This window comes from Hipposideros armiger, unplaced genomic scaffold (assembly GCF_001890085.2).
Source record: "Hipposideros armiger isolate ML-2016 unplaced genomic scaffold, ASM189008v1 scaffold_337, whole genome shotgun sequence".
Classification (NCBI taxonomy): domain Eukaryota; kingdom Metazoa; phylum Chordata; class Mammalia; order Chiroptera; family Hipposideridae; genus Hipposideros; species Hipposideros armiger.
Genome location: NW_017731687.1, coordinates 2246594 through 2256809, shown reverse-complemented (window position 1 = coordinate 2256809; position 10216 = coordinate 2246594). Strand labels below are relative to the sequence as shown.

Below are 10216 nucleotides of genomic sequence, written 5' to 3'. Positions count from 1 at the left end.
CAGAGTCCCCTTGACCTCTGCACTCCTAACTGTGACACAACAGAAGGCAGAGCTGGGTGGAGCAACTCATGTTTGTGAAGGGCCAGCACAGTGCCCGGCACATAGCAGGGCCTCGGTGCCTGTGTTCCTTGTCTGTATCAGGAAGGGAAGAAAAACTCAGGTACAGACCAGTGAACAGCACACTACAAAGCTACTGAGCAGGTCTCATGGGGAAAATAGTTTATGCAACTTATCATGTCATTCACCTGGGAACCAGACCAAAGCTCAGTGGTGACTATAATCACAGTTAGGAAAAGGCTGCTGGCCTCTGTGGGTTTACAGTCTACTCCCACAGCAGAGTTGAGGTCCTGACTGTCTGCACGAGGGCCGTGGCTTTGGTAAGGGGCCTGCAGCACCCCCCTCCCCATTTGAACAGTGAGGCTATTGATTACAAGATGGCATCACACGGTTCTAGATACCATGAGAAAAATTAAGCTGTTAAAGGCTGGGTTCCCACCTTTAGATATCATGGTCCTGACTTAAATCCAAATTCTAGTTCATTTATTTCTGAAAGAAACTGCAAAAGAAGTACATACTTTTCAATTTTTTTTAACGGAGGGCTATTAGATGTCAATGGCTCCCCCTTGCCAATTTCTCATCTCGGCTTTAACCTGGTTTGCAGACTAGATGTCAAAGGGAGAGTTTATGATTGTGAGTGACAGCAGGGAGTGATGGGTAAAGCATATATTGAGGGGTAACACTGTCTGGCTGTGGAACCTGGAGCACATTACCTCACCGCTTTGTGCCTCCATGTCCTCCTCTGCAACGGAGATACCGGCTCCTACCCCACTGGCTGTAGGGGCTGAGTGAGCTGGGACAGGCACTGAGACCCTGGAAGCCCTTAGAGTGGCTGTTATTGTTACCAAGGTCAGCCCTCTCTCATTCTAATCCTGCCGCACTAGCTTCCTTCGTCATTAGACATTTCTGAATCCACCTCCACCTGGTAAGTGGGACTGGCTTGTTGGGAAGGTCACTTGGGGAAGACCTATACGAAGGCAAGCGCTACCATGACTTGGAATCAGCTGTGGATCTAAAAGGAGAAAACGTCCCGCGTTAAGCTCATTACACACTTCTATGTGGGTGTGGCACACCCTGCCAGTCATCTCCCTGGTATCCATTCTGCCCTTCTTCATTAGGAATTGAACCCTAGNTGCCTGCACCCTGACTCAGCAAGGCCTATCCCCTGTGCTAATCCCAATGGAATCCGAAGTAGCGATGAAACAATGGCCGACTGGAATGGGTGCAGAAGCCCAGGCCAGGCCAGACGCTTATGGGACTCCAATGGTGCCCCTGGACTTAAAAAAATTTAGATGGAAAATGTGATCTATGACATTGTATCTTAAAAACCCAAGCACCTCAGTTAAATCCTAAGCTAAGATTTTCAGCAGTTCAACTGGCTGGCATAGGGACCATCCTTAGTAATACCAGAAGACTTCCAATGGGAAGTAGATAGGCCATATTAAATAATAATAAAGAACAGGAACCCATCTCATTATCTGATGGTGAAAATCATAACGGTGATGGTTCTGGCCCCAATCTGTATGGAATTCTGAATTCACCCAAACCTGGCCTATCGTATCCACCCCAACAAACAATAATATATGGTGTATGCGAAGGGGACGTTTTTGTTGGGAAGGGTTAGAGGAGTCTGTCATACTAACAGAATTCTATTGTAATGACACCAGGTGTATAGTAAATGCTACAGGAATATGGTTGCAATACTGAAATCACAAGCAAATTAACTTTGCCTGAGGTTAATGAAACCCATGATAATATTGATACTGAAAATCCAGTATAATGGGAAATTGAACTGAATCCTCCCCATGAAGTCATTTCTATGGAAACTCATTGGCCAGAAAAAAAATTAGAACTTCTAGATCACGAAATAATAGAGAATCTTCATTCACCTGGCCAAACTTATCATAAGGTACAAACAGCAGCAGACAAGGGAGGAAAACATATTATTAGCTTAATAAAAAATTATGACAATGCATGTAAAGGATCTTTGATTGGCTAGGATGTTTGTTTCCCTCAAACTCATATTTGTCTAATATTGGACATTTCTGTTCCTAATCAGTGTTACTGCTTTAATACTATTGTTCTTGGTCCTAGTTTGTAAATGTTATACTAGATGCAAAAAACAAAAACAAAAAACATTAAGACAAACAGAAAAGACTCAGATCATGACAGGTCAAAGACTAGAAGTGATCAGAATATAATTAATGAAGACATAATAGGATCTAACTGCCTCCCATTTGCTCACCTTTTCTTTTAAATAAATAAATTCTAAAAATTCAGCCTTGACTGCCATCTAAGGTTATGGTCTTGCCCCATCCCCAATGGTCCAACATTCAGCAAGACAAACATTGACACTAAGTGAACCCGGTGATTATTGGATACACGCTGTGAAATGATCACCACAATCAAATTAATTACACATTCATCATTTCACACAGTTACCTTTTTTTGTGTGCGGTGAGGACGCTTAAGATCTACTCTCTTAGCAAATTTCAATACACAACGGGAAAAGGACAGACTCTTTAGTAAATGGTGCTGGGAAAACAGCCACATACAAAAGAATGAAATTGGACCCTTTTACCATACACAAGAATGAACTTGAAATGGATTCAAGACTTCAATGTAAGGCCTGAAACCATAAAACTCTTAAAAGAAAACATAGGAGAAAAGCTCCTAGATGCTGGTCTTAGCAATGATATTTTTGGAGATGACACCAAAAATATAGGCAACAAAAGAAAAATACACAAGTGGGACTATATCAAACTAAAAAGGTTCTGAACAGCAAACAATCAACAGAATGAAATGGCAACCTACGGAATGGGAGAAAAATATTTGCAGCCATATATCTGATAAGGGGTTAATATCTAAAACATGTATATAAGGATGTGAACGCCGACTGAGGCTGGGGCTAACACAGAGGGCTTTCCAACACGCCTTCTGTGTTAAAACATTGCACAGGCCAGGCCTGGTGGGAGAGGTAGCCGCCCCCCGGGCCAGGCCCCACTCACCGCACTGCGCTCGCGTCTTCTGTGCTGCCTGCCTCTGCAGGAAGGCTCGGTAAGCCTCGGAGCTCTGGTAGGCCTGCAGCTCGCGGATGTAACGTTGCTTGTCTTCATCTGCCTCATAAATATACCTCTGGAAGGAGCACAGAGATTCTGAGACTCTCCTGATCTGGAGGGCTGGGGTGTCCACTTGTTCCACCTGCTTGGGACAATCTAGGATGGTCTCTGCAGGCAGGAGGCTGTATGGGCTTTGAGGTCGGACACACTTAGAAGGGGTATGGGAGGGCTTCTTGTAGGAGGTGACATTAGGGTGGGCCTAGCTTGGTCAGTGTGGCTGAAACGTACAGCGTGGGGAGAAGGCAGAAGTTGACACTGGAGAGGTATGTGTGCTCAGAGGGCTCTGACTGTATCCCATAAGTCAGTGTTTCCTCCTGTGTGACCCCCAGAACATACTCCTGTAGGAGGGTAACAGGTGCTCTTGTGAAAAGGGGTTCCATGGTGGAATTAGTTTGAGAAATGCCTCACACTAGCGATGACCCTCAGAGATTCTCATACCCCCACACCTCACTCCAGGAGAGCATGGGCCCCAACTAAAATTTATTTTAAGGTAATAGGATTATATTAAATGCTCCCAAAAAATTCCCACAGAGGGGAAAATCTATTTCGCTTGATTTACTCTAGAATTTCCTAAACTTATTTGACAACGTGCCCATGTTTCATGGATGAGCCATTCTGCCTAACACACTTAGGGAGAGGGTGGATGCCAAAAGCAACGGAGAACCAGGGACTGCTTTTAAGGGGTGGGGTGAGAGGCTTGCATTCCAGAAAGTTCCCTCTGGCTCCAGTGAGGAAAGATGGGCTAGGAGGGAACAGCCCCTAACCAAGGCTGCAGACAGCCGGGCGCCTTCTCCTCATTCTACACAGAAAAGGACTCACTTGCTTTTTCTTCTGGGACAGCTGAGCCCACTGAGCAGCCAACATCTTTGTGATTTCTGTAAAAGGCAGATCCGGGTGCCTGGCCCTCAGCTGGCTTCTCTGTTCGTTTAGGAATATGACGTACCTGTGCCGGGAATAGAACAAACACCACAGCTCTGAGCTACCGGCTGGTGGGGGGAGTGCGGCCAGTTCTACCTTCTGGTTTTCATAATAATACACATAATAATAACTGGTGTGTTATTATTATGAAAACACTGCCCATATTTTTTCAATCTAACCAGTGAAATGGAGGTTAACTTAAGAGGGGGAAATGATCGAATGGCTGTTTATCCAGAGATTGATGTAAGACAAGGAGCCAGAAGGGGGGCTTCCTGTGGGAGGGGCATGAGGCTCATGAAGGCTGCTGGGTGGGAAAGTCATTTACCTGGTCTGTGCCTCAGTTTCCCCTCTGTATAATGGGCAAAATGCCACCTGCTCACAGGGTTACTGTGTGGCCTACATGCTCCATGCACAGGTCCTACCCCTCCTGATCAAAAGGACTGGTGTCAGGGAGAGGGGGAAAGGCTGTGGGCACTGGAGTGCGACAAACCAGCTCTCGAACCAAAAGTCCTGTCCACAGGGGTTACGGGAGTTTGAGAAAAGACCCTCACTCTTAGAAGTGTGTGGGCCCCGAGGATGAAGAGAAAAACGTGGAGCCTTCCAGAGGAGCAAGGTGACCTTCAGAGCAGGGGGACTGAGTGGCATAGGACCTCTTTTCTTTAGCCCAAGACACCAGGGATGAGGGACAAGGACTCGGGGCACTGGGAGGCAGCTTTGAGCCTTGAAAAAGGTTAACCATCTTACCTGAGGCCCCAGAGCACCCATATCTGAGAGCCTGGAAGGGAAACCAGATTGCTGACCCCAAAGCCACCCCCTCTCCTGTCTGTGACCCAAGCCCAGCTTTTCTGGCCTCTCCTTTGAGCATCAAAACTTTATTCCAGCTTAAAGAACTAAAAAACCCACCCTCACTCCCTGTGGTGTGAGGTCCCTTCATTATCAAGGACCCTGAAAAACACATAAAGGCTGAGATGGTGAGCCCCAAACGTCACCTTAACATGGGGTCAGGTAACCGCCCCCCCGCCATCTTACCCTGTGGTAGGAGCACGGGGAACAGAAAGATGCCTCGGGGGTTTCCTTTTCTTGCCTTTGGGCCAGCCCCCTTTCCTTTTCTNTGTGATCTTGGGCGAATTACCTAACCTCTCTCTACCTAAGGCTGTTGTGCAGATTAAATATACTCAGAGTGCTGACATTGGTGTCTGCTCAGAGCAAGCCTGACCAATGTTCACGCTTGTTATTATTCCTATCCGCCCCTCAGCACAGCCCACCACCCAGAAGGCAAGTTTTACAAGTTGGATCAGTTGCAACCCCCCTAGTCAGGGGTAGGGATGCCACTTAGAGGGGCCTGACCTGGCCTTCTGGGACCATGGCTCAAACTGCCCTGGTTCTGGCCATCAACCTGTCTCATCTCCACTGCTCAACAGGCTTTTGCCTCCACTTCCCACCCAGCCTCCGTGCACATGCTGGGGTCAGTGGGGTCATGCCCGGGTCCAAATTCCTCCATTACCACAAGTCCCAGTGTAGTCTTCAGCCACTTAACCTTGCGTGCCCTCCAGGGGGCAGCAGTCCAGAAACCCATATCCTGGTCTTCATGCTTCCGTGGTCCCTCCGCACAGGTGTTCCCTTTGCCCTGAAGGCTTGCTTCCGCCCTCCTTGTCTAACCTCAGCTCAAGTGTTTCCTCCTCCCGGAAGCCCCCCTGACTCATTTAGGCAGCTCTAAAAGTTCCTTCCCCTACACGCCACGCCTCCTGCCCCCGGCTACCCCATCATAATGATCTGTCTCCCCCACTGCCCATGAACTCTTGAGGGCAGAGACAGTTGTTCCAGGCCATGTTCCTGGTGCCCAGGCCCAGCACCAGCACGCAGTAGATGCCCATTGGTGTCTCGGTGGACTGAGTTGTATGCGTTTGCTTGGGCTGCCGTAACAGAGTACCACAGACCGCTCGCCACAGAAGCTATCTGTCTCACAGTTCTGGAGGCTGGAGGTCTGAGAACCAGGTGAGGGCAGGGCTGGTTCCTCCTGAGGCCTCTCTCCTTGGCTGGTAGATGGCTGTCTTCTCTCTGTGTCCTCACACTGTCGTCCTTCTGTGTGTATCTGTGTCCTAATGTCTTCTTCTTATAAGGATACCAGTCATATTGGGTCAGGACCCACCTATACGACGTCATCTTGCCTTAATTACCTTTTTAAAAAGTGTATCTCCAGAGATAGTCACATTCTGAGGTACTGAGGGTTAGGACTTCAACATATGAATTTTGAGGGGACATAATTAGCCCATAACACCCGCTGTTCCTTTCCCTCTGACTTCCTGTTATCACACGTCCTCTCATCTCATATTGGGAGGTGTTGGGGTGGCCGAGGGCATTTTGGGGATGCAGCTGAAGGGAAGTTGAGTCAAGGATGCCTTAATTTGAGTTTAATATGTAGTAGATGTTTATAGGTTCTCAGTCAACCTGTGTAGGTCAAGTTATTGCTCCCTGGGCAGGCATCATGGCTCCCAGGAGTGTCCCCCCCCCACACACACTGTACCATCCCAGGGGCACTGGGTGGGAACATGCGCTAGGGCGCCTGGTGCCGGAGTATTTCAGAGGAGGAGACACGAGGTTTATAGGCTGATTTTTCCCAACAGGGAGACCTGGATTTGCAGACCTTCAGACTCACAAGGCAAACTGGAAACCCCTAGTCCAGGGCCTCTCAGGCTTCAGCTAACAGCAGAATCGCCTGAGGCATGCAGTAAAATACCGATTCCTGGGCCCTGCTACTCAGAGGCTTCACTTTAGTGGGGTGTGAGGAGCCGGGGCATCTGCATTTTCCACACGCTTCCTCACGTGCCTGCGAGGGGCACCAACATTATTTAGGAAGCGCTGGCCAAGTCATCTGGTTCTAATCCGTACAAGTCCTTTTATGGTGAAAATCAATACAATCACAATAAGGAAACTGGGGGGTGGGGAAGTAATTCTTCTAAAGCTTAGTGTTCATTTATGAAAGAAGGTTATCATGGAGGTTTCCTGAAATTTGTCAACAAACGTACATGACTACCAATAAAGAATTATGAGGCTGAAAGAAAGCGTTCTAACCAACATGGAAAAAAATTCCATCATTGGAGGAGTACTCTGAATTATGTTTTCTCAGTAGAAAAAATATTACAAAATCATTGTCCTATGAAGAGACAATCCAAAAAGATGAAGAAGAAGAAGGAGAAAAAAAAAAGTAGAGGGAGATGTTATAAAGGTGGATGTTAGGTAGTTAATTTAAAAAATTATTATTTTTCTGGATTTTGTTATGTTTGTGATGTCTGTCAATTTGAAACATTCAATTTTTTTATTCTAAATATTCACTTTTGTACCTAATTTTGTATTTGTAATTTTTTTCCCCTTAATTGTTTTTCTTAAAGAAGGCCTCCAAACTGTAGGAGCTTCAGTTCCTATGAAACCTGGGTCTATCCCTGCTAGTTGCCTGTTCAATTTCCATTCTCCCCTCTTGTTCACTAACAGAACCCTGATTTTGTTACAGGCAACAATGTGCCATCCTTAATTTTTCTTTTTATTTCCAGGAAGACAGGGGTTCCCATGTGACCTGCTTTGGCCAATGAACCTTAAGGGAAAATGATGAGTCTCTTCCAAGAGGAAGCTTTAAAAGCCAGTACCATTTGCTACCTTTCCTTCAACCTGCCCAAAGCACCATGGGTACACAGTTGAGAGAGACTAGGATAAGCAGAGCCCTCTGCTGGACCAGGTGGGATGTGTAATGTGAGTTAGAAAGAAGACAGCGAGATTTGGGTTTGTTTGTTACTGGTGCTTAACATAGCTTATCCTGACCAGTACATTTTTAAGTACATAAATCTGACAGTGGTCCACCTTCTCTCATGAAACGTCTTCAGGATAAACAACAAATTCTTTCCCATAAGAATTTGGGCAAGACGCGCCGACCTCTGCCCACCTCCCCATTGACATCTTTGGCTGCTCTCCTCCTCACCTCTCTGGCCCAGAGACGCCTGCTTGTTTTTAGATTCTCAAAATGCCGTTTTCCTCTATCAAGGTGTTGGCTTCTGCTTATGTGAATGCTTTATGTGGATGCTCATCTCTCCCGTCTCTTTGCTAGAATGTACGTAAGTTCCAGGAAGGCAGCAGCTCTCTCTGTTGTTCACTAGATCTTAGTGGCTACCTGGCAGAAATAGGTGTTCAATAAACGGAAGGAAACTGAATTAATGAATCTTTGCCTAGCTAAATGCTACCCTTCCTTCAAGCCTCAGCTGGACATCGCATTGTTCATTCCACTGTCGTTTGGTGATGTGGCTTTGCCGACCATGGGCTCAGGAGTACGAGTCCCCGCTCCGCCACTTGCTAACTGTGTCACCTTCAGCATCTTCCTTTAACCTCTGACCCAGGTTTCTGTACAAACGGGGACAATGTAGTACCTGTGGACATTGTGTCTCCCCTAACCATCAATTGCCTAGGATGGCCACAGTCTCAGGTTGTATATACATCCCCTCCAAGAAAACCTCCCAAACCCACACAAACACAAAACAACACAAAACTGGATGTGAGCCCTCTGAGGGTAGGGACAAACTTCTGGGACCTTTAGCTCTAACTGAAGCCTAAGGCCCCTCCCAGTAGCAGCTCCGACACAGCGGGCTCAAGAACCGGCTCAGCAGGGGGCGCTCTGCTGTGGGACCCCGGCCCCACCCCCGCGCAAGCCGCGGGGCCCAGTGCGCACGCTCAGGCCTCGCAGCGCCTCCTCTCCCCTCCGCAGAACTGCTCCCGGCGTCGGCCCTGGGCGGGGGTGGGGCGAACACTGTGCCCTCCTCTCTGACTGGCAGGAGGACGGACCAATCGTTGGGACGCCCCAGGGGATAGGCGGGGCCGCGCTGCGAGCCGGGCGCTGGGCGGCGGCGGGAGCTGCAGCCGGGAGTGTGCGGCACGCGCCGGCCGGCTGCCCGGATCACGGTCACTGGTGATGCTGCACCTGGACCTCCGCCCCGACGAGCCGCGCACCCATCAGCCCGTCTTCTTCTTTTGCTTCTTACGATTATTATTTTTTTTTTTAGCACGCAGCCTTTTTCTTTTCCGTTTTGTCCTTTTTAGGGCGGGGGCGGCGGCGGCGTAAGCTCGGGGCGGGGAGGGGGCGGCCGGAGGATGCGGCGCGGGGCTGCGCTCGCTACGCCCGCTGCTGCTGCTGCCCGGCTCGGGCCTGAGCACCGAGCAGGTGGGTACAGGTATGCCGGGGGACGGGAGGCACGCGCTGGCCAAAGGGGATCCGCGGACCCGCGACCGATTGGCGGATCCGGCGGCGAGGGACGCTGTGACCAGTGCCGCCCCGCCCTGTCGCCCACCTTTCCCTCCTCCAGCCTTTGCGCCCCCCCCTCAACACCCTGCCACCCCCGCGCCTCACCTCGGTGGGCCCACACCCTTCCGCTCCCATCCCCCACGCCTCTCCAAATCCCCCTGCAGCATCTCCCCGCCGGAGGACTCTGCGTCGCCTCCCTCCGTACGCCCCCTCCTTGTTCCTCCCCCAGCCCCCCCTCTCTCCCTCACGCCACCCCCATTTCCATACCTCTCCCCATTCCGCCCCGAGCTAAGGAGAGGGAGGGGGACCCATCAGGTGCCTCCCGGGAGTGGCTCGGGGGGCGTGGCTGGCCAGTTCTCTCCGTGTCCTACCCGCTGAGTAGGTCAGGGTCCCCCAAGCCTGGTCGAGGTGGCACAGAGGCTGGAGCCCGGTGCCGCGCTTTGGCGGCTGGCGGCCGGCGGCCGGGAGGGTGAGGCCGCCCTGTCTGCTCCCCCACCCCACGCACAGCACACGCTGCCGCGGCCCCTGCCACGCACACCCCCGCGCTGCTCCGCCCACGTGGACGCCGACGAGGAGGCTGGAGAGATGGGCAGAAAGGCTGGTACCCACCCTCCTGCCGGGCGGGTGCGCCCTGGAAGCCCTGGGCCTCCGGGGATGGCGCATAAGGATTGGCTTCAGTAAGGCCAGGCATCTTGCCGGGCACCNAGTCTTAGGGAGGTAGTCTGTCAGCATCTATTAGTTTCAACCTTCAAACTAGCAATTCCAATCCTGGGAATCCATCCATAGAAGTAAAAGTACTGATACCTGAAGACATGTGTGCAAGGATATTTACTGCCCATTG

At 50.0% G+C, this 10216-nt stretch overlaps 1 protein-coding gene across 7 annotated transcripts in view; it reads right to left on the bottom strand.

Moving 5' to 3' along the window:
• LOC109392574 (SWI/SNF-related matrix-associated actin-dependent regulator of chromatin subfamily E member 1-related-like) overlaps nt 1-4118 on the bottom strand; it is a 38866-nt gene extending 34748 nt beyond the window's left edge. For all 7 annotated transcript variants that reach the window (XM_019661139.1, XM_019661142.1, XM_019661143.1 and 4 more), the window contains exons 1-2: nt 3996-4118; nt 3066-3192 (exon numbers count right to left, since the gene is read on the bottom strand). In XM_019661139.1, the coding sequence (XP_019516684.1) occupies nt 3066-3192; nt 3996-4040 (172 nt within the window). In that variant the 5' untranslated portion in view covers nt 4041-4118. The remainder of the gene's footprint in view (nt 1-3065; nt 3193-3995) is intronic.
• Between the last annotated feature and the right edge of the window lie 6098 nt (nt 4119-10216).